The sequence below is a fragment of the Epinephelus fuscoguttatus genome, linkage group LG15 (genome assembly GCF_011397635.1).
Source record: "Epinephelus fuscoguttatus linkage group LG15, E.fuscoguttatus.final_Chr_v1".
Lineage (NCBI taxonomy): Eukaryota > Metazoa > Chordata > Actinopteri > Perciformes > Serranidae > Epinephelus > Epinephelus fuscoguttatus.
The window spans coordinates 2,737,043-2,760,770 of NC_064766.1; the positions used below are offsets into that span (position 1 = coordinate 2,737,043).

Consider the following 23,728-nt stretch of genomic DNA (forward strand, 5'->3'; position numbering starts at 1 on the left):
ATCCAGATTTCAGCATCAGCTCACGTGGCTTAGTAGTGCAACCTTCTGAGCCACACCTTGGATCATTGCCAGACGGGATAGCAAGATGTACCTGCTGTGGCAAAGGGGTGGTAGAGATAAAGTGTCCCTACAAATACCGCGATAGCCTTCAAGGATGTATAGAAGACAAGCAGTTTTGTCTGGACAAGTCATTCTCATTGAAACATTCACACCCATACTACTATCAAGCTCAACTTCACATGTTTGTGTGTGATGTTAGCTACTGTGACTTTGTGTTGTGGACGAAGGAGGAGTTCATTGTGCAACATATCCTAAGAAATGAAGAGTTTCTGCAGGAGGCTTTGCCAAAAGCACAAGACTTCTTTATCTCAAGTGTGTTGCCTGAACTACTGACAAGAAGACGTGACCTTGTCTTGGTGTCACAGAGAGCCTGCAAATACTGTGAAAGGCCAGATTTTGGCAAAATGATAATCTGTGTCAAATGCAACAACCGCTCTGACTACAGCTGTGCACAGATCAAAAGGAAGCCAGCAACATGGTCATGTAGGAAATGTCTGAGAGTTGAGGCCTGAATGCCTTCATTTAGAACTGGGCAATATATTGGTATTGTGATATGAGACCAGATATGGTCTTAGATGTTGGATATGGATTGTCTTTTCCTGGTTGTAAAAGTTGCATAACAGTTAAATGATGTCACCTACCAGACCTACCAGACTGCTCTGTTCTATTATTATCATTCTTCTTCTTCTTCTTCTTCTTCTTCTTCTTCTTCTTATTGTTGCCTTTAACACCTTAGTCATTATATCCACAGTACTGATTATTATAGATCAAACATCTCATTGTGTAAATATTTTGTGAAAGCACCAATAGTCCTCCATATTGAGGTATTTTGGTCAAAAATATCAATCTGAATGTGGTCCATATCACCCAGACCTACATTTATTAAAGTCTGAAACAATGAATTCATCAGCAGCCTTTTCTTTACATTTTATGTTGTTGTTATTGACTACTGTGTGTAGATGCACTTCAGTGCAACAAGACATTTAAAGTTTTATTCTGTAATGCTATATATGTATCCAAAGAGATAATTTGCAACCTAAAATTATCAAGGAATATTTGACAGATTTGTTTATTTGCACTACTGTTTACAACATACAGAACCAGTTTGATTCTAATATATTGTACATATTCTTACTTTCCATGTATGCACTTTAATGGCACCTATGTTGTTTGCATACATTTCTCAAATGGTTATTTGGGAATTAAACTCTGTTAATAACATCATTACAAATAAAAGTGATACTGTAATTGTTATAGTCTGAGATGACCTGGGGGGAAAAGGACCATTAGACACATCAGTGGCAGCCAATGTTGGGAGGTTTATTATAATTCATTAAGTTTTAGTACAGTAAATACATGTTTTACAGATGTAAATCACTTTATAACTCATACATGGTTATGTGTAACTCATTTGGGAACAACACTCTTACAGAGGTTTGTGAGGGCACCACATACAGTCACAACATCATCTAGTATGTCAACCTGCGACACTGGAATAACTGTTTGCAAAATCTTAAAGTTCTTCCACCGACCAATAACTCGTTCCACATGGATCCTCACACGAGAAAGTTGTCTAGATGTGTCCACTTCCTGTGCAGAAAGCTGCTTTTTTCCTTTTGTGAAATGAGGGATACGAAGGGTTGCACCATAAGCCACAACCTCATCTCTGATGAGAAACCCTCTGTCTGCTAAAACCTCATCCTTAGGCTCCAAAAGTTTGAAGAAACCTGACTCTTTAGTGATCTGCTTCTCTGAAACCCGTCCACCCCACCCAGGAGACAGAAATGAAATGAAGGCAGTCAGATTACTGGGTCTAGCTATGAAAATTTCAGTGCAATCTGTTATGCACCAGCATCTTTTAAAGTTGCGCTTGAATATTTTTGGCATATTTTTAAGTATTGCCCCCTTACTTGGCCATTGAATGAGTGGCTTGAGGAGCACAGCCTAGCAGAGACCCAGCTCCGCAAAATATTTGATATGCTGGTTTTTGATACCTTAAATCTATATGCCAAGTCAGTATTACTTAGGCGCAACCTTAATTTCATCAATATAACCAATAGGCGGTCCTCTACTTTTTGGCTAATTCTTTCTACGCTGCCCGTTATTTTTGTAAGCAGCCACTCAAAGATCACGGAGGTCAGTCCTGTGAGAAAAATCAATTGTCCTATGTTGCACTTAACAGTGGTGTAGATTTTTGCAGCTCCTCTTTCAGCTTTACATTTTCAGCTCGTAGTGTGTCAAACTCCTGTCGCAGGTTGACATAGTCCTCCTGAAGTTGACTGTGTCTCAGGTTCAGATCATCGTACTCTTTCCTTGGAACTGGGATATCCTCCTCAGCTTTAATAGAGAAAAGTGAAAAATTAGCATGTGCTGCAACCAATGCAGACAAGTTCACAATCCAGGGTTCTCACACATTTTTACCAATGAATTTTCAAAACTTTTCCATTATGTTTCCATTATACTTTACCCCATTCCCATAACTTTATTTAAGTACATTAAAATAAGTAGGCCTATATTGTAGTATGATTACAAGGAGAGTATGAGAACAGGAAAAGAGGAGGAGTAAGAGGGGAAGAATAAGAGAGGAGGAGGAGGTGAAGCGTGGGAGAAACAATACCCAAAAACTGTATATTAAAAACTTTTCATAAACATTGTTAATTCCAAAACCAATTCAAGGCCTGGAAAACTGTTCTAATTTAATAACTTCTCCTGGAATTTCATGACGGTGGGAACCCTGACAATCAATCAGTTAATTGTAAGGTGAAATATATTCATACCATGACAATGATCCATGCTGCATTCTTGTTCTGGAGTTTCAGAATGAGCAGGTTGATTTGCTGCAGTGTTAGGTCTGTTATCTCTCCTCCTTTTCCTATGGTACCTACAGTAAAAACAGCAGAAATTTACAGTTAGACTGATCCATATTACAAAACAGCAGCTGTAGGCACCAAAGCTTATGCCTCAGGGTTCTGGCTTTGTTTTGTGTACACAAACACAGAAGGCACAAAATCAGGACTACTAGAGTCCAATGACGCCTCACCTGCAAATAAAACACACATACACACACACACACGTTTGTTTCAATTCAATCAATCAATCAATTTTATTTATAAAGCCCAATATCACAAATCACAATTTGCCTCACAGGGCTTTACAGCATACGACATCCCTCTGTCCTTAAGACCCTCACAGCGGACAAGGAAAAACTCCCCAAAAAAACCCCTTTAACGGGGAAAAAAAAAGGTAGAAACCTCAGGAGCAACTGAGGAGGGATCCCTCTTCCAGGACGGACAGACGTGCAATAGATGTCGTACAGAACAGATCAGCATAATAAATTAACAGTAATCCATATGACACACAGAGAGAGAGAGAGAGAGAGATGCAGGTAATGACAGTAGCTTACAACAACATTAATGAAAGTAATAATATTATAGTTATAGTTCTGGTTACTGCGGTACAATATGTTGAAAGTATGTATTAATACCTGGCAGTATACATGTGTGACAATAATCATATGTGTATAATAACAGAAGAAGTATGACTAATGACTAATGATGGCAGCAGCAGCAGGAGGCATCTGGCAGGACCACGGCAGAAGCACAACCACACACGTCACGCTGTCCAGGCACCGCTGTGATATGAGTTAATCTGAGAGACAGTGGAGCACAAAGGCTCCGGAGAAGAAGCCGAGTTAGTGACATCCAGAATGGCCGAGTTAGCAAGATGCAGTAATAGAATACGAGAGAGAGAGAGAGAGAGAGAGAGAGAGAAGGAGAGAAGGGGCCCGGTGTATTATAGGGGGGTCCTCCGGCAGACTAGGCCTAAGTCAGCCTAACTAGGGGCTGGTACAGGGCAAGCCTGAGCCAGCCCTAACTATAAGCTTTATCAAAGAGGAAAGTCTTAAGTCTAGTCTTAAATGTGGAGACGGTATCTGCTCCCGGACCGTAACAGGAAGATGATTCCACAGGAGAGGAGCCTGATAGCTAAAGGCTCTGGCTCCTGATCTACTTTTGGAGACTTTAGGGACCACGAGTAACCCTGCGTTCTCAGAGCGCAGTGTTCTGGTGGGATAATATGGCACTATGAGCTCTCTAAGATATGACGGAGCTTGACCATTTAGAGCTTTATAAGTTAACAGTAGGATTTTAAATTCAATTCTGGATTTTACAGGGAGCCAGTGCAGAGAAGCTAAAACAGGAGAGATATGATCGCGTTTCTTAGTTCCTGTTAGTACACGTGCTGCTGCATTCTGAATTAGCTGGAGAGTTTTTAAGGACTTACTAGAGCTACCTGATAATAGAGAGATACAGTAATCCAGCCTTGAGGTAACAAAAGCGTGGACCAATTTTTCTGCATCTTTTCGGGTCATGATAGGCCTAATTTTCGCAATATTACGCAGATGAAAAAATGCAGTCCGTGAGGTTTGTTTTAAATGAGAATTAAAAGACAGATCTTGATCAAATATTACTCCGAGGTTTCTTACGGTAGTGGCAGGGGCCAGAGCAATGCCATCTAGAGAAACTATGTCATCAGATAAAGAGTCTCTGAGTTGTTTGGGGCCAAGAACAATAACTTCAGTTTTGTCTGAATTTAACATCAGGAAATTGGTGCTCATCCAAGTTTTTATGTCTTTAAGGCAATTATGGAGTTTAGTTAATTGATTGCTTTCTTCTGGCTTCATTGATAAATACAACTGAGTATCATCCGCATAACAATGGAAATTTATAGAGTGATTTCTAATGATGTTACCTAAAGGAAGCATATATAGAGTAAACAGCATATATAGAGTAAACAGGAGCACAGAACCTTGCGGAACTCCAAAACAAACTTTAGTACGTAAGGATGGTTCATTGCGAACGTCAACAAATTGAAAACGATCAGATAAATAAGATTTAAACCAGCTTAGTGCTGAACCTTTTAAGCCAATTAAGTGATCCAGTCTCTGCAGTAGAATTTGATGGTCAATTGTGTCAAACGCCGCACTAAGATCTAATAAAACAAGTACAGAGACGAGTCCTTTGTCTGAAGCAATCGGAAGGTCATTTGTAATTTTAACTAGAGCTGTCTCAGTGCTATGATGCACTCTAAATCCTGACTGAAATTCCTCAAATAAATTATTATCCTGGAGAAAATCACACAGCTGGTCTGCGACTACTTTCTCAAGGATCTTTGACATAAAGGGAAGATTAGATATTGGTCTATAATTGGCTAACACCTCTGGATCCAGGGTGGGCTTTTTTTAGTAGAGGTTTAATTACAGCTATCTTAAAAGACTGTGGTACATAGCCTGTTAATAAGGATATATTGATCATATCTAATATATGAGTGTTAACTAAAGGAAAGACCTCCTTAAGTAGCCTAGTTGGGATGGGGTCTAAGAGACACGTTGATGATTTGGATGAAGAAATCAATGCGGTCAATTCTTGAAGAGAAATTGGAGAGAAGCAATCTAAATATATATTAGATTTTACAGCTGTGTTTGAGGTTAGATAGGTACTATCTGAGGGCAAGAGGTCATGAATTTTGCCTGTAATAGTTAGAATTTTGTCATTAAAAAAGCTCATAAAATCATTACTGCTAAGGGAATACAAGGCTCAATAGAGCTTTGACTCTCAGTCAGCCTGGCTACAGTGCTGAAAAGAAACCTGGGGTTGTTCTTATTGTCTTCTATTAATGCTGAGTAATAGTTTGCTCTGGCATTGCGGAGGCCCCTCTTATAAGTTTTGAGACTGTCTGTCCAGATTAAACGAGATTCTTCCAGTTTGGTTAATTGCCAATTCCTTTCAAATTTTCGCGATATTTGTTTTAACTTACGGGTTTGACAGTTACTAATGTAAACCAGGCTTTCCAGTAAAATCAAAGAGTAGATAGATAACCTTACCTGATATAAAATGGGTGCTGCAGACACGAGCATTTTTGATTATGTCCTCATTCCAGTCAACACGTTGAATCGCTTGCAGCCACAGATGCCGCCGGTTGCTCTGAAATGGTCGTGATCCTGTCGGAATCCTGTAAAACTTAAGTCCGCCGGTGGAATATCGATTCTGACTACCGTATACTCAACAACCAGACATTTTTGATGCTGGAAGCAGTTTTTATCCACTTTTAAATGCTTGCTACCTCGTCTGTGTCGGTCAGAACGGCTGGGGAACAACACCACTTGTTCCATTGCCAAAGTGCGCGCGCAACTATATGATGACGTCGGCTGTGAAGGGGTCTATAACCACACATTATAAATGCCCAAATTTACTGCAGAAACTACAGACTACCAGGCACGCACATCAAAGTAGGCTGGTACGATTTGATGCTCTAAAGGTACACATATTGCTCGATCTCACATTTCGCCGGTTTAAGGCTATTGGTCTATGCAAGTTGTCACTCTCAAGTTGATGCCCGGTGAGCATAGACGCGTAGGCAGAATGACAAGATTTCGACCAATCAGAGCGATCACAAAATTTTGGATTTCTCATACGAGTGCTGTCGGAGGGCTTTTATTTTGAAACAGGAAAGGTAGAGCAAAACAGAGGTATTTATTTCTTCGTGTATGTGACAGATATAGACATTGAAACTGTAGTGAAAGGTAGTGTAATGTCATGATTAATGTATAATGTATGATTATCAAAAGACAGTTTTCACTGTCTATTTTTGCCGAGAACTGCATGTGTCACACGGAAAAAAAACAATGCACCTATGAATTTCTATATGAGCAGCAGCCAAGCTGTGCCTTAGCAGCACTGCTCACACAGGCAATGTGGCTGCTCTAACCTGTTAACACAGGCACTGAAATAAAAAACAAAATGTTCCGCCACACACAGGTGCTGTTCACAAAGGCACTGTGGCTGCTCTAACCTGTTAACACAGGCACTGAAATAAAAAAACAAAATGTTCCGTCACACACAGGTGCTGTTCACAAAGGCAGTGTGGCTGCTCTAATCTGTTAACATGGGCGCCAAAATAAAAAAACAAAATGTTCTGTGACACGTGCTGTTCACGCAGGCAGTGTGACTGCTCTAACCTTTTAAAATGGGTGCTCAAATAAAAAACAGAATGTTCCCTGACACATATGCACTGTTTACACAGGCAGTGTGGCCTGGGCCGAAGGCTCGCTGTTTTTTAGCCCAGCCAATTTCCAGAAAACTTGCAGCCCCTACCAGCCAGTTTAAAGGAGTGAGGAGTCAGCAGTCAATGACGGAATAAAACTATAAAACAATTGTGAATCACCACAATCACCAGACGTCCTTGAGCTATCAGTCATAATTGTACACACAAAATATGAGACTGATAGGTCGAGTACTTTGTGAGATTAGCTGATGACAGACGGATACACACACTCACCAATGCCCACACTCACTTAAACACACATACAACCAAACGCTCAATCCCTTTGAGTGAGTGAGTTGAGTGACAGATGGGTGCCATCCGTTGACAATTTGCTACCACAGCAAGCAGTATAGGCGTAGCTGTCACTATTTCAGTGTGTTTTCATGAAGGTTAATTGTAAATGTAATCGTCTATAAAAAGTCTTGTTTAGTATTTGATTGACCTAAAAGACATTATGTTTTTTCCATCAGTATATTTTGTTTTTAATTGTTTTAAGCCTGTTTTTAGCTAGTGAAAATAGCTTTAGCATTTAGCATGTCACAGTTTCACCTACCATAGCTGTAAATTCACTGTTCCAACCAAGCTAGCAGCTAGCATTAGAGTTACTTTCACACACTCATCCAAATATGGTCACTTCTGGCTCCAAAAATCCAAGATGGTGATGGCCAAAATGTCGAACTGAAGGCTTCAAAACGGGAGTTCACAAACCAGTGGGTGACGTCATGGTTGCTACATCTATTATTTTATACACTCTATGGGTTGCACCTGTTAGGTCATGTAACTCCAGGACAGCTCCACCCAGCTGCAGCCTGACTGGAGGTCTAATCAGCCAGAGTTAATAAAAACACCTGTATGGGGGCACAGGACCTTTCAGTGCAGAGCTGATTTTTCCTTCCTTCTCTTTGGTTGGTCATGAAATTCACTTCCTCTCTGTGTCTTCTCTTTCCTTTGTTTCTCTGTGTTTCTGCAGGGTGACCAGTACGGACAACTACTTTCTCAGCGATGGCCTGTATGTTTCAGAGAAGCAGCTGGAGAACTCTAAGCCTCTCAGGCTGAATGTGGTCAAAGTCAATCCTGTGAAACCAACTCACGGCTCACTTCCAGGTGTGTACTTTAGTCACTGAGGGTGGGTGGGTAGTAGACAGGGGCTGTGTCCAAAATCAATCACTCATTCACTCCTCCCTACTCACTATGTAGGGAGTTCTCAGTAGAGCACTACATAGTAAGCTCACCTGTAACATGAAAAAACACTTTCGCACACTACTCAGATCAATTCTCTGCGCCGTTAATTACGTCATTGCCGTCCAACAATTAAAACATGCCATGTCAACGTCGACTGGTGAACCATATCCAACAAACACCCACATCCATATTTGAGATAAATACATTATATTTTACTGAGTGGATTATTCCCAAATTAATAAATAATGTTACAAAGTACTTTGTGGCCCTTTGTGTTGTGATGCTGCTCTGCTCACATTAAACTGTACCCTATTAATAACATTACACTGGCAGACAGACAAGAGGCGAGAGGGCAGCACCATTGCAACCTCTCCCACTAATCTTACTGTAATGACGAAAACTCTGTCTGTGGGTGTGTCTGTGTGTCTGTTCCACGTTTTTCTCCTCACTGACTTGGTCAGTCCATGTGAAATTTGGCACAGTGGTAGAGGGTAATGGGAGGATGCGAATGAAGCAATATTGCATCAATTGGCCAAAGGGGGCGCGATAGCAACCGATTGAAATTGCAAACTTTGAAGGGGCATATCTTATGCCCTGTATGTCGTAGAGACATGAAACTTTGCACAGAGATGCCTCTCCTCATGAGGAACAAATTTGCCTCAAGAACCCATAACTTCTGGTTATATAGATTTTCCGCCATTTTGATTTTTTTGAAAAACACTTAAAATCGATCTCTTCCTAGGAAGTTTGGTTGATCTTCATGAAACTCTGTGAACATAATCTAGGGACCAATATCTAAAGTTCCCTCTTGGCAAAAGTTGGAAAACTTACTAAAACTGAGCTTCTATGAGGCAATGAATATTGCGGAGGGTGTGGCTCCTCACATAAAGGTGTATAACATCTCAAGAGTTTCACCGATGACCAGGCAACTTTGTAGGCATATGACCACACATAATCTGAGGGGACCCCTCCATTATTGACCCCATCAAACAAAATGGGGGCGCTAGAGAGTTCATTTCCTATCTAGGCCTAACAGCCATATCGATTTTTACCAAATTTGGTAGATATGTAGAACAGGATGCCTCAAGGTGACTGGAGAAATTTAACTCTAATTGGCAACTGGGAGGCGCTACAACAACAGAAAAATGCTTAAAAATGGCTCAAATGCGACTGATCGCTGTGGCTCCCCCTGTGGCCGAATGTTGTTTTTTTTTTTTTGTTTTGAGTTTTGGTATGACTAAGTCATGGCATGGTATGCTGTACATAATCACGGAAACTGTCAGTGTGTCATTCTGTCAGTCAGTCATTCTGTCTGTCCCACGTTTTTCTACTCACTGATCTACTGTACTTTCAATAAAGCAATCATACTATCAAATTCACAAAAACTCTGTCAGAATACATTGCTCTTCTTAATGGGTTCACTTGACTATTTAATCTGCAATTTCCTATGACCTGTATCCCAAACACACACCATGTGAAACTCTACGTGGGCAACTGTGCACTCAATGGGTATGAACTAGTTTAAGTAATTTTTGGTTTTACATTCAATATGTTGAAGTTTGTTTTACCAGTTAGTCACGTAATAGGCTACCTGTAGATATAATGTGTAATGTTATGTGCCATTACAGCACAAATTACAGCTAGTAGTGACCTAGCTCATTAATGTTAGCTAGCGTTAGCCCTTCTTTGTACATTGTTAGGCGCTAGATAAATATTAATTGCCAGTTTATTTATAATGTCATCAGAGTCTGACGATGTACAACAGTTTGTAATCGAGCTGCTCTCTCTCCTCTCGTTTGTCTTTTTGTCCGTCCCATATAGTCCATCTGAGCCTTCTGCGCAATGCATGATGGGATGTATTGCTTGGTTAGTGACCACCTATTGTACACTACATTTTACATTGCCATGTGGGATACCTCGAGTCCACTATATAGGGGATAATAATTCCTATCATCCATTCAGACAGCACTACAAAATGGCAAAGCCACTATACAGTGGACTATGCAGTCAGTAGTGAGTGATTTGAGACACAGCCAGTATAGTAGATTTAGCCACATTGGCAATTGGATTACTTTAACATCCAACTAGAAATGGTTTTGTGCCTCAGTTTATTGAGCTATGTCAGAGAAATGTTCTTTTAAAGGGGACTGTATCTCGCACACACACACGAGAATGCATGTACCCAAGTGCATGGCAACGCATGCACTTTCCTGCTGCCAGCTTAAGGCTGTTCACTGGCTGGGTTTAGTCTATAAACTACTGAAAAATGCTTATTATAATTTCACAAACCACAACTGACATCTTCAATTGTCAGACCAGCAGTGCTACACTCAAAGATATTCAATTTCCAATGAGATAAAGCAGACTTTTTCAGCAACTCCTTTAGAGTTTTAAGAGTTACTTGGTGGTGCCTGAACACAGCTGCTGTTGATAGTTTTTACTAATGCCAGAACTCAAGTGACTCCTCTCTCAGTGTCAAAACAACATTAGGGCCAGAGCTGCTCATTTGAGTTATACTTTGCTTTGAAGGCACTCTTTAAGGTTGATCTTGGTGATAAGAAATCTGTTCAGTCAATCCAGGCCTCAGCAATAAACATGCTTAATAATTACCTTTTCCTTGCAAAACATGGGATTTTCAACAAAACAATAGCACCACCTTTTGGAATTTAAAAGGTCTATCAAAATACTGAATACTTCTTCTGCCTCATTAAATATTTGCTTTTATGGAATATTATGGAATATTCTAAACCTTGATTGTGTACCTTAATTGTGCAGTGGGTTTTTTCTGCTCTTTAAAGTGTTGGCATGGTGATGCAGTGGTTAGAATTGTCGCCTCACAGCAAGAGTGTGTCTGGTTTGAACCTGGGGTTGGGGAGCCCTTCTGTACAAAGTTTGTATATTCTCGTGTCAGCCTGGGTTCTCTCTGCATACTGCGGCTTCCTCTCACAGTCCAAAGACATGCAGGTTAATCGGTGACTATAAATTGGCTGTAGGTGTGAATGTGAATGGTTGTCTGTATCTGTGTGCCCTGTGATAGTCTGGTGACCTGTCCAGTACCCCACCTCTGGCCAATGTGAACTGGGACAAGCTTCAGCCCCCCATGACCCTCAAGAGATTACAGATTATGAATAAATGAAACAATGAATGTATCACAATACCACACCCCAAATTCATCTTAAACAAATTAAGTCCTTGAATTGAATTGGTTTCTATTATTCAGTTGTTTGTGGTGTTTACCCATGTACATTTATTAACTCATTATCTTTCATTCATATATATCTACATCTATATATCTATATCTATATCTGTATCTATATATATATATATATATGTGTGTGTGTGTGTGTGTGTGTGTGTGTGTGTGTATGTATGTATGTATGTATACACAGACATACATATATAGTCTTTCATCCATTGTTTTAATTTTGATTATGTTCCATGGACATGCTTCCATTTAACACTGTTCTCTGCTTTTCTGTGTGGCATTGCAGGAGAGAATGTTGAAGAGGACATAGAGAGGTGGTTTGCCAAGAGAGCCCATACAGAGTATAATACAGATGGGGAAGCCAGCTGCTCTGAGCCCCTCTTAACATGTACTGACACACTGCAACCAGCAGAGGGCAGCTATAGGACAGGCCTGGAGAACGATGATGAAGAAGGATCCACCACTTATATTATTAAGAGAATATCCACATTTCTAAGTGAGACAGAGCCATACATCTTGGACATTGATTTGGATTTCTTCTCATGTAAGAATCCCTTCAAGGAGTTGTACACACAGGTATATACCCCACTGACATACCTCATATTTTACTTCTTTAGCAGCACATGTGATTATACTTTTTGAATCATAATCATATATTTAATCAAACATATGTTTAGAGAATGTAGAGATTTTTTTTAATCATTTTGATCATTGTCCTTGGTTGGAAACACTTTCTAACAGTGAGAAATTTTTGCCTTCCTGAAAAACAGGAAGTTACATTTACAATAGAGTTTGGAATCTCTCTGGCTTAACAGGAAATTAGTCATATCCAGAAAGACTCGATGGGGCTTTTCAACTAACAATCCAGTATCCAAATAGAAACAAAAGGGTTGCTACCACAGAAATAATGAACACAGGGCTTGAACCTGATACAGTGCCATCCTCAAAGTGTTGGACAGGTCCTCCACACAGTGTCAAAAGCCCCTTTAACACTGCCAGATTTTCGGCAAATGTTGGGCCGTTTTGCAGGCCAGCTGCGAGCGTTTAGACACACAGAGCCGGATTGGCGAGTTGATCCGAGGTGCCCAGTTTTCCGCCGCGTAGGGGTAAACATTGGTGGAACCTTTTTGGTTTAAAAAGAACGAGGCGCCCTTCGGCCGCGGGAGGAGCTGTTGATGAAGTTGCACGTGCGACCCACTGGCGGTAGACTAACAGGAAACAGCTGATAGCAGGAATGAGCAGCAAGTAGCGAGAGGGAAACACAAACCTGACAGACACTATAAAGATGAGCAACTGGGGAGACAAGGAATTGCACGCCCTCCTTGCCGTCGCAAATGTAGAGGCCGTTAACCGTCAAATAGCGCGAACGGTGAAAGACTGGCCAACTTATGAGAGAATCGCTGAAGGACTGACTCACTGTTTACATCACATGCTGAGCTACACGTTTTGTTACTTGCTCACGCCCCCCATAGCCCGGAAAAAGGCACATTCTGTATGATCAAAAGTAGGCAGGCGGCATTTCGCTGCACTCCCCGATTTTGTTTTTATATTGCTGAACGAAGACTGATTGGGCTTTCCTGCAAATTTGCACAATTCCCATTTAAAAAGGGCTAAAGATGCATTAAATTAATCATATTTTCTGGTCCTTGGTTTTTATCAGTGATTTAAGTGGCTGTAGCTCAGGTAATAGCATGGGTCTGGCATTGATCAAAGCACCGGTTCCCAACATGGGGGTTCCGAATGTCATTAGGGGTTGCCAAAGCTTCACGGGGGATTGTGAGGCCTTCTTGATTTCAAGTGGTGGAAGAAAACTTTTTTATGCTTCTGTGCCTTGATAACTGTGGCCAGAGGCACTGTGTTTAATGGTTGTCCGTCCGTATGTAGGTACATTTGTCCCATGCGTGTGAACACAATTTCTCAAGGGAATTTCTTCAAATTTGGCACAAACGTCCACTTGGACTTAAGATGAAGTGATTAGCTTTTGATGGACATAGGTCAAAGGTCAATGTCACTGTGACTTTGTCATTTCTCTTGTGAAAAGCGATATCTCAAGAACACAGTGAGGGAATTTCTTTACATTTGGCACAAACGTTCACATGAACTCCAGGATGAACTGCTTAGATTTTGGTGGTTAAAGGTCAAGATTATTGTGACCTTGCTTCCATCTCATTCTCATAAATGCAATAACTTAAGAACTCCTTGAGGGAATTTCTTCACATTTGGCACTTATGTCTCTTGTGAATGTGATGTCTCAAGAACACAGTGAGGGAATTTTTTTCAAAATTTGACACAAATGTCCACTTGGACTCAGCAATCAACTGATTAGTTTTTGATGGTCAAAGATCAAGATCACTGGGACCTTGTCTGTCTCATTCTTCTGAATATGATATCTCAAGAGAACCTTGAGGGAATTTCTTAAAATTTGGCACAAACATTCACTAGGACTGAACAATAAAGTGATCGCAATTTTGTGGTCAAAGGTCACAGTCAGTATGACCACACAAAACATGTTTTTGGCCATAGCTCAAGAATTCCTATGCTAGTTATGACAAGACTTTACACAAATGTCCAGTAGTAAAAAATTATTAAGTAAGGACATTTAATGTCCGAAAGGTGAAAAATCAACTTAACTGTGACATCACAATGTTCTGCAAAAACACTTTTCTAGCCATTATTCACTGTCATATCATGGAGACATTTGGTCAGATACTGAATTGGTGACACTAATCTTGAAACTGTGCTGATTGTATAGATATTCTGTGCTGTCGGCGGTAAGATGTTTGTGAAGCATCCTTGTTTTCACAGACATGGATGTAAACTGGAAGAGAAACTTGAGTGGTGCCCTGGGGCATACATCCGGTGGTAATTCTAGTTTAAATATACAGTAAGCCTTTATCTCAGCATTTCATTAATTTCTGTGAAGAAAACTACGTTAAATTGTTATTTTTAAAAGTACCTTAGTATTCAAAATATAAATTAATAAAAAGTCTTACAGGAAAAGGGCACAGTGAAGAGCTGAACACCAGCTATATTCATTATTTTTTTTATCATTATTTATTTATATATTGTTATCATTATTTATTTATATATGTGTGTGTGTGTGTGTGTGTGTATATATATATGTATATGTATATATATATATATATTTTTTTTTTTTTTTTTTTTTCTTTGGTTCTCCACCCTCATTTTTTCACTTGGATACACCTGGTGTCTGGCCAGTGGGTGTGTGCCTTAATAGGGAACTTCCCGCCTACTCAACTCATCAGTGTAACACAGCAGAGGTGTGCAAGTTACTCCTGTCTGACCCTGATGAAGACCTATGTTGGTCGATACGCGTTGGTCATTTTTTAACACCTTTTTGATTCATTTTGCCATGTAAAATAAAGGCATTTTAACTTTACAGACTTTACAGTGTGCCTTGGTGTGTTTTTGAAGGAGCCATGCATTTTTTGATTTTTTACTGAGACTGTTTGACCCATGCAATGAGCCCTTCACCTGAGGAATAAGTGCAAAATACCTGAAGTATCCAAAGAGCACCTGTATTGTAACCAACAGAAGGACCCAGCAGCGCTTCCACATCTGTTGTCTTCATATTCATAGAGCCTTCACTCTCTGCTAAACAGCTTTGTCATGCATAAGAGAAGTATGCAATTAAAACAACCAAGGAGCTAATAAATCAATGGTCAAGTGTCAGGGAAGAGAAAACACTGACTTTGTCAAAAAAGAAGCCTGTCAAGTATGTATGATTGTTGGATGAAAAAAAAAATAACACTGAGAATCGTACAAAACCATCCTTAAAATATCAGGAAAACTCATCTCTGACGCATTCACAAGAAATAATCTGCTCAAAATTCACCAAATCGCTCCTTTAACACAAACCTCCTGTGGTTCTTGTGATCACTTTTTGGGTCAGTTGTAGAGTTTATCTCATCTTCTGTACTGTTATACACTTAATATAGTAAGAAATATACACAAAAAATTTTGTATAGTTAGAGGTTGTCAGTTTACTCACTAAAAGAAAAGGGGTCCCTTAAGGGAAAAAGTTAGGAACCACTGGATTTAACTATTGGTGTTCTGATGTCCAAACTCCACCCATTGCTGTGATTTATAGGTAATGTATGTAATTGTTGTTTTCACAGGAGTAAATAAAGCCTATATTTTTTCAGTAATAATCAGCTGAGAAACACAAGCAGGTCCTCAGTTACATACCTTAATATATAAGGTTCATTAATGAAACTTAAAATAAGGGTACCAAGCCAACGGTCTGATGCCTGACATTGCCAGACCAAATCGCAAATCTGTGTTAGTCTGGAATATTTCTGTTCATTTTTTTTATTTCTGGGGGGTGTTGTCGATGGCTGGAGACCAAAATGCTTCTGGATGCAACTGGATAGACCTAGATTCAATCAGAGCAGTGAAATGTGACGTTGTGCTGAGCGACGGGCAAATGTAAACAGGCTACAGCTTGCAGAGATGAGCTGTGATAGCATAGCACCAGTATGTCTATGAAAAAGTGCTGACATTTTTGCCATCAAAACTTGAAAGTGAGTTTTTAATCACTTTACTATAATACTTGAAACAACTTGAAAGATTTTGATCACCAACTCCTTCAAAAATGGTTTGGGCCTTTCCCGGATTCCTCACCCTTCAAAAATGCCTCAGTGGCGCTCCTTTTTACAGTCATCGCCTCAAACAACGCCCCGTATTAGATAAATGAATGTGATCGGCTCGTCAGATCTCAAGTTGCCATAAATCTGTCCAGAGCGGACACAGAGCAGACAAGTCTGCCAGGACAAATAAAACACGAGTTCACAGTTTGGTGTGGTTCCCAGGCAACCCGTGTGCACCACATCATAAACAAAGATGAGGAATGCATTCACTCTGGTGATTACGAAAAGTTCACAGGTCTATTGCCTACATAGTTTGCAATAAACACAACAACTACAATACATAATTTTAGTGTACTGCTTTTACTGTATAGAAAAATTGTATTTGAAATGTAAAAAGGCAAAGGTTTAATAAAATAAACCTTCTGGAGTAACTTTTTTTGGTTGTGAATAATTCCATGTGTAAATGTTTAGCTACATTTCCCATCAGTTAGTGGACTGATGGGATATGTAGCTATACAGTTAGGTGGACAGTTAGGTGGACTAGTAAATGTCTTCAAAAACAAGTATTTTTACCAGTGGCACTATTTATCAGTCTAGATAGTTTTGATGTGAGTTGCCAAGTGTTGGAGATATCGGCCTTAGAGAGTCTCGCCTCTTTCCAGTATAATGGAACTAGATGTCACTTAGCTTGTGGTGCTCAAAGTGCCAAAAAATACATTTGAAAAACTCAACAGCAATGTCTCTCCCAAAATCATGACTTGGTTACTCAAGATAATCCACAGACCTTGTGAGCAGTTCCATGTAGGAACTATTTTCTTTCTTTGGTTAGAGTGTGAGGTGGTATGAAGTTCCAGATAGACTCCTTAGTTAATGACACAGAAATCTAATCCTCCATGACCTCCTTATGATGCTTGTCATTTACCTCACATACACAGTTTAAATGCAAAACATGTTTCCTTGAATTAACCTCTGCTCCATGATGTCTGTCTGTCTGTTCGTCTGTTTCAAGGAAGAGTACGCCATCCTTAAGGAGCTCTACAACTTCAGAGGACCCAGCCTCAATGCTGAGGAGGTCAGACTTTGTTTTATCAACGGTTTCCATCCTAAGATTATACAGTGAGTGAGTGAGTGAGTGAGTGAGTGAGAATATCATTTTTAGGTACAATAAAGAGCACATATAAACAGATATTTCAGAAACACTTCCAAATGTGACTCAGTCATGGTAAAGCACGAGTTTACTTAGACTAGCACGTTAAGGGTTTAAAATAATTTCATAGAATGCGCCAAAATATCCAGGACTAGCTTGACTTAAAGTGTACTCCTCTGAAGAAGAAATCTAATTGAACTTACCTTACTTATTTCATTTTACCTAAAGTATCTATACTCAATTTCACTTTTAACGTTAGCAGGACATGTACCCTGGCATGCAATAGTATGAGCACCCCAAAATTTATTTTACTGTGACTAGTTAGATAAGTAGATGAACTAATCTCCAAAGGGCAAAACATTTAAGATGGAGCATGCTTTTCAACATTTTAGGCAAGATTAGTGTATTATTTTTGTTTTGTAAAACTTTATAGCGAAAAAAGAAATGGAGCACCATGCAAAAGTTTGGGCACCCCAAGACATTTGAGCTCTCAGACAAGTTTTACCAGGCTCCCAGACCATAATTACCTTGTTAGAGCTCTGGCTTATTCACAATCATTATTAGGAAGGGCCAGGTGATGCAAATTTCAAAGCTTTATAAATACTCTGACTCCTGAAACCTTGTCTGAGCAATCAGCAGCCATGGGCTCCTCTAAACAGCTGCCGAGCACAAAATTAAAAAAAACGAATTCCCACAAAACAGGAAAAGGCTTTAAGAAGATAGCAAAGTGTTTTCAAGTAGCTGTTTCCTTAGTTCGTAGTGTAAGATTATGCTTGTAGGATCGTTAGACGGGCAAATCATAACCCCCATTTGACCGCAAAAGACCTGCAGAAAGATTTATCACACTCTGGAGTGGTGATGCACTGTTCTACTGTGCTGCAACACCTGTACAAATATAATCTTTATAGAAGAGTCATCAGAAGAAAACCTTTTCTGTGTCTTCACCATAAAATTCAGCATCAGAAGTTTGCAAAGGAACATCTAAACAAACCTGAGGCTTTTTGGAAACACGTCCTGTGGACTGATGAAGGTTGATAAAGGCTGAAGGTTTTGCCATGGCCCTCACAGTCCCCTGACCTAAACATCATTAAAAATCTGTGGATTGACCTCAAAAGAGCAGTACATGCAAGACAGCCCAAGAATATCACAGAGCTGGAAGCCTTTTGCAGGAAGAATGGGTGAAAATCCCCCAAACAAGAACTGAAAGACTTACCTGGCTACAAAAAGTGTTTAGAAGCTGTGATGCTTTCCAAGAGGGCACTAGTAAGTACTGACCATGCAGGGTGCGCAAACTTTTGCTTCAGGCCCTTTTCTTTTTTTTTTTTTTTTTTTTTCTTTTTTTGAGACTGGAAAAGATTGAAAAAATGTTAATGTTTGGGGTTAGAGATTAGGGTTAATTGTAATCTAATTTTAAATCTTAATCTTGCTTAACATATTGAAAAAATGTGTCATCTTTAACTTTTTGTTTTTTGGAAATCAGGTCATATTCCCATTTTGGACGGGCATGGGCTGGCTTGGCTTGGCTTAGTTTGGTTTGGTTTGGGCCATCAGATCAGCACAGTAGGGATTTGCATTTCCATTACAACAGGGCTACCTTCTTGTGTGTCTTAAACTGATGACGGCTGTTCTTGTGTGATGATGTTTTAAAGTAGTGGGCTGATCCATGGTTAAGGTTGCCAGTTATTTTTGTTGCATGTGTTTTTCCACAGCAGGGCAGGTAAAAGACGTTTACCTGTTGGAGGTGCAGTGTGTTTTCAGAGGTGCAGTAAGAGTAAGAGGTGTTGTCTGCTGCTCTTAATCTAATTTAACTTAACCTAGCTTTTGACCTACTCCTGAGAAGATCCATGCGTCACATGGTGTGTCTAAACTGGCAATGAAAACAAAAATTGGTGTAGTGTGACTTTTCTTGATAAAGCCAAGAGTGGCAGTGGAAAAAGAGTAATATTTTACTTGCTCACCTACTCATAGTAAATAGATTTTGATCAGGGGTGCCCAAGCTTTTGCTTGCCACTGTACCATGATGACAGCAAAGAAAGCTTGTAGTGTAATAGCTGTTTTTTGTATTTAAATAATTAAAACAATCAAAACTAATTAACGTGTGTGTGTGTGTGTGTGTGTGTGTGTGTATGCGTGCATGTGTGTGTGTGTGTTCAGGAGGAGCTTGATGAGTGTGTGGATCGCCGTGTTCGTCAGTTAGAGGATCTGGAAGCAGCATTCGCTGATCTGTTAGAGGATGATGGGGATGAGACAGTGACACGCTGGGCCAGCCACCCCGGGTAAAGTTTCTCTGACTTTGTTTCACTTTAACAGAGAGACATACAGAACTGGACAGCATGCTTCCTTAGCACTGAAGTGAATGTTACTTTAAAGGGGCGCTCCACTAGGGCTGTAGTCAACCAAAGAAAATCTTGGTCGACTAAAGTCGTACATAATCTTAAGCTAATTGATTAGTCGTGGGGAAAAAAAATATGCACGTTATTTTTACTACTGCGTTGGTGTGTCTGTGTCACTCTGCAGTTACACCTCCAAAACGCTAGTCGGTGGTGGAGGACTGTGTTTAAGTGCTGTAAAGTTGATTCAAAACACACATTATATATGGCTTAATAGAGACAATTTAAAACACAAGTACACAGATTGGCTTCACTTAAAATCGCAGAATTGACAGACAAACACTTGTCTTTATCTGGACCACCATACAACATGCTAACGTTATTAGCACAAGTCTATGGCATATTACATTGTATAAATTAGCCTAGCGTCTAGCAATCTTTCCCTCTTCTCATATAAAACCAGGGACAACAGCAACATTTAACAAAAGTAATGGCACATAATTTGGCTCCATTACAACTCACAAGATTCACCGACAAACAACTGTCTTACACTAAACATGTTTTCCAAGCAAATACAACATGCTAACGTTATTAGCGCCAGCCTATGGCAATTTTAAGATATATTTTTGGGGCATTTTTACCTTTATAGATAGGACAGTTAAGCGTAAAGGGGGCATTTTACATTGCCCCCTATGGCATTTTACATTGTATAAATTAGCCTAGCAACGGGGATGTCTTCAAAACACCCCCGTTGTTGACAGAAATTTTCACAGGTAACTTAGCCTGTCCCCCCCACCACAGGAAATAATGGATTAATCCTGGAAAGCTATTGATGTAGCACTTTTCTCCTTATGAAAATAACACAGCGATTATTTGACCATTGAGAATTTTGTCGGACGAGAGCATATCAACCAAATAATCGACTAGTCAACCAAGAGACTACAGGCCTACACTCCACAGATTTCTTCTTTAGTTTATTTGTCAATGGGGATTGTAATTAATCTGTGAAGACAGTTGTTGCTTTCTGTGTCTCGGGTGTACACATCTTGATTGAGGATTGACTGTGTATTCCACCATTACACCCCAGACAGTGAGCAAAGCTAATAAAATTTAGCAACAGAAATCCACCCATAGGCCGTGTTCACAGCAGTGTTTTGACATGTCATAGCAGGAAAAGCAAAGATGGAACAGATTGATAACAATGGCTCTGTTCCAGTTAAGTGTCTCAGGAAGCACACCTGTCAGCTAGCATGTACAGTACCAGGGTTAGTGCTCTATATTTGTCCTTCTCCACCTTACTGTAGCCCTTTTTACACAGAGATAGCACTATAGGGCCACTGCCAAGTCCTTTCTTTACATTTTTTACACAGAACCAAATGACAGTAGCGTCATGTCTCTCCACTGTATATTTATAGACAGCAAGCTGGCATCACAAAAGCAAAAGAGGCATGACATGTAACACAGCAGCAGCAGGTGCAACAAAACTACCAACAGAGTCACATTCTGTACACACCCACAGAACAGGTCTAACACCTCCAACAGTGAAAGCACTTGTGTTGGTGTACCGTGTGTGATAGGATGATTATCTTGGGACTTTACTCCTTATGTAATAGACACACTCCAGTGCAGTTTATAATGTTTATAGTGAGCAGTGACTTTGGGATATCTGACAGATATTAATTCTGATCATGTTGCATCATCACTGCCAGATGAAGTGTGGCACACTTTATATTGTGTGTTAGCAGAAAGTTCATGGATACTATGTTTCTGTCCATTGTTAGAATCTTTAAGGGAACAGCTAGAGTGCATTATCTTCCTTTTTTCTTCCATGTCTTCTCAGCATGGCTTCATTAGCCCAACTGGTTTCCAGTTTGAAGTCAAGAAATCTGTGCCCTGACTATGAAATGGTAGGAATGTAAATGCACTTATGTACTGTAACTGTACTGTAACACTAGTAGACTACAACTACGACTACTATAAATATTTATACTATGTAAATGTATAACTGCAGTTACAACAGACATATCTGTACAGTTGTGTAAATTTATGTACACAGATCATTTTGGGATGATGGGTGTGTTTTCAGTCGCAATCTCCTGATTGTAGGTGCAACTGTCATTAACATAGTCTGCTACTTACTTAAATGGATTTTCCCTGATGAAGACCTTATGGAGGTGCTCATTCAAAATTACAGTTGCACATTCAGCTCTTTATGTGATGTAAATGAAACATTTAGAAACGATTTAAACCTTTAATAACTGACATCCCGCAGACAGCAGCAGGAGATAATTGTTTGCATGATCCTGATCTAAAGTAAAAACCATAACAGCTAGAGCATTCATTCCTGTTGCAACAGAAAGCTAGGGCTTCTGTCTTCCCCATCATTGCATCTTTACCTTATGTTACCTTACCTTACATGCAGTACACGTGTTGTTTTTAGCTGTAATTATGCAAGAATTTCCCCAGGAATTTTCCTGTAATGGCGGTGGGAGAACGTTGTTTGGATAATCCTGTACATATATATCAATCTAAAATAAAAACCATAATACCTAGAACATTGATTATTTTTTGCAGCAGAAAGCTAATGCTTTTGTCTTTTGTGTCATCACATTGGGCCTCATTCACTAATATGTGCGTGGAAATGTTTTTACTTTGCGCACAAAATAAGTGCATACACAAAATCACCGTGGGATTCATGACACCTGCGTACCGGCCAATTTTGTTCTCACCACCTTGCGTATGTGTGTGAATCAGAATCATTTTAAATTGACAGGCGTGTGCTCACAATTTATGATTAGCATACTACCACGCCCCCATTTCTCCATATAAGGAAACCGCTTGCCTAGAGTTGATTCATGAATGAAGGAAGCGGTTACACAAGGAGAGAAGTAGTAAATTTCACAGTTTGTTAGAAGCGATGGCGCTGGGTCTTACAGGAACGCCATGGGTCATTGCAAGATTGTGGGGGACACAGCATGCCAGGATGATCTTGCACACCTTCTCAGGGGTATGAAGTAGTTTGCCACTGGCTGTATCCGATCCAAACACATCCAACGGCCCTTAAGCACGCCAAAAGTGCGCTCTACGGCACGTGTGTGGGCATGTATGTTATTATAGTGCACCTCTTGAGGGGTTTCAGGGTTTGCGTATGGTGTCATCAGTCATGTTTTAAGGCCATATCCCCGGTCACCCAAACAGTATAACATTTTAGCATTAACGGAATGGAGACTTACTAAAAATACTAACTAGCGGCAGTAGCCACTGCCAGAGGGTCGCCTGTTCGAGTCCCCGTCTGGACCAAAATATGGCGTGGACTGGTGGCTGGAGAGGTGCCAGTTCACCTCCTGGGCACTGCCGAGGTGCCCTTGAGCAAGGCACCGAAACCCCCAGCTGCTCAGGGCGCCCCACCAAGGGCAGCCCCCTCACTCTGACATCTCTCCACTTTGTGCATGTATAGGTCCTGTTTGTGCATGTGTGTGTCTTTCGGACCTGTGTGTAATTGACAACAGAGTGAAAACATTGAATTTCTCCTCAGGGGGATTAATAAAGTAAATAAATGTAAACTTAAACTTAACTTAAAAATAATTGAAATAAAAGAGTAGAACAAAAGATCACCAACAAGCCATCCACTTCTCACAGCCCCTGCCTCCAAACGCATTCCCACTATACTGTTTTGCAAAATAAATGAGTCATGGGTGCCTCCTGGCCAGCGGGCCACAGCGTTAAGGATATGGCATTCGGCATTACAGATCATCTGCACGTTGGTGGAGTGATAGTTTTTTCTGTTCATGTTGTTGTTAATATTTTAATTGTCACAATGATGCGGGTGAACGTGTATCAATTTCATGGTTACTTAATACATTTGGCCAATATATTAGTAAATTAATGATTTTAAAAAATGTTAATTAAATCTCTTTTTAATGAATGTGGCTTTATAGACTATGCATGTACTTAAAAGGTATGTGTTTGCATTTTCTAAGTCAGTTCGGCCATCCTCATTTGTGCGTAGGCATGGTCTGAGGCAGTTCTAAATTTGTTCGCAGAGTAAGAACAAATTCGGGTAAGAAAATATTGATGAATCCCGGATTTGTGC

The 23,728-nt window shown here is 40.0% G+C and overlaps 1 protein-coding gene across 3 annotated transcripts in view; it reads left to right on the forward strand.

Annotated features, from left to right (window-relative positions):
• The window catches only part of lg15h5orf22 (linkage group 15 C5orf22 homolog), a 50,073-nt gene that overhangs the window by 19,342 nt on the left and 7,003 nt on the right, over nucleotides 1–23,728 (forward strand). For 2 of the 3 annotated variants that reach the window (XM_049599432.1, XM_049599434.1), the window contains exons 4-8: nucleotides 8,132–8,265; nucleotides 11,835–12,124; nucleotides 17,168–17,230; nucleotides 19,460–19,581; nucleotides 21,476–21,542. In XM_049599432.1, the coding sequence (XP_049455389.1) occupies nucleotides 8,132–8,265; nucleotides 11,835–12,124; nucleotides 17,168–17,230; nucleotides 19,460–19,581; nucleotides 21,476–21,542 (676 nt within the window). The remainder of the gene's footprint in view (nucleotides 1–8,131; nucleotides 8,266–11,834; nucleotides 12,125–17,167; nucleotides 17,231–19,459; nucleotides 19,582–21,475; nucleotides 21,543–23,728) is intronic. The other variant, XM_049599433.1, reaches the window with a different exon arrangement.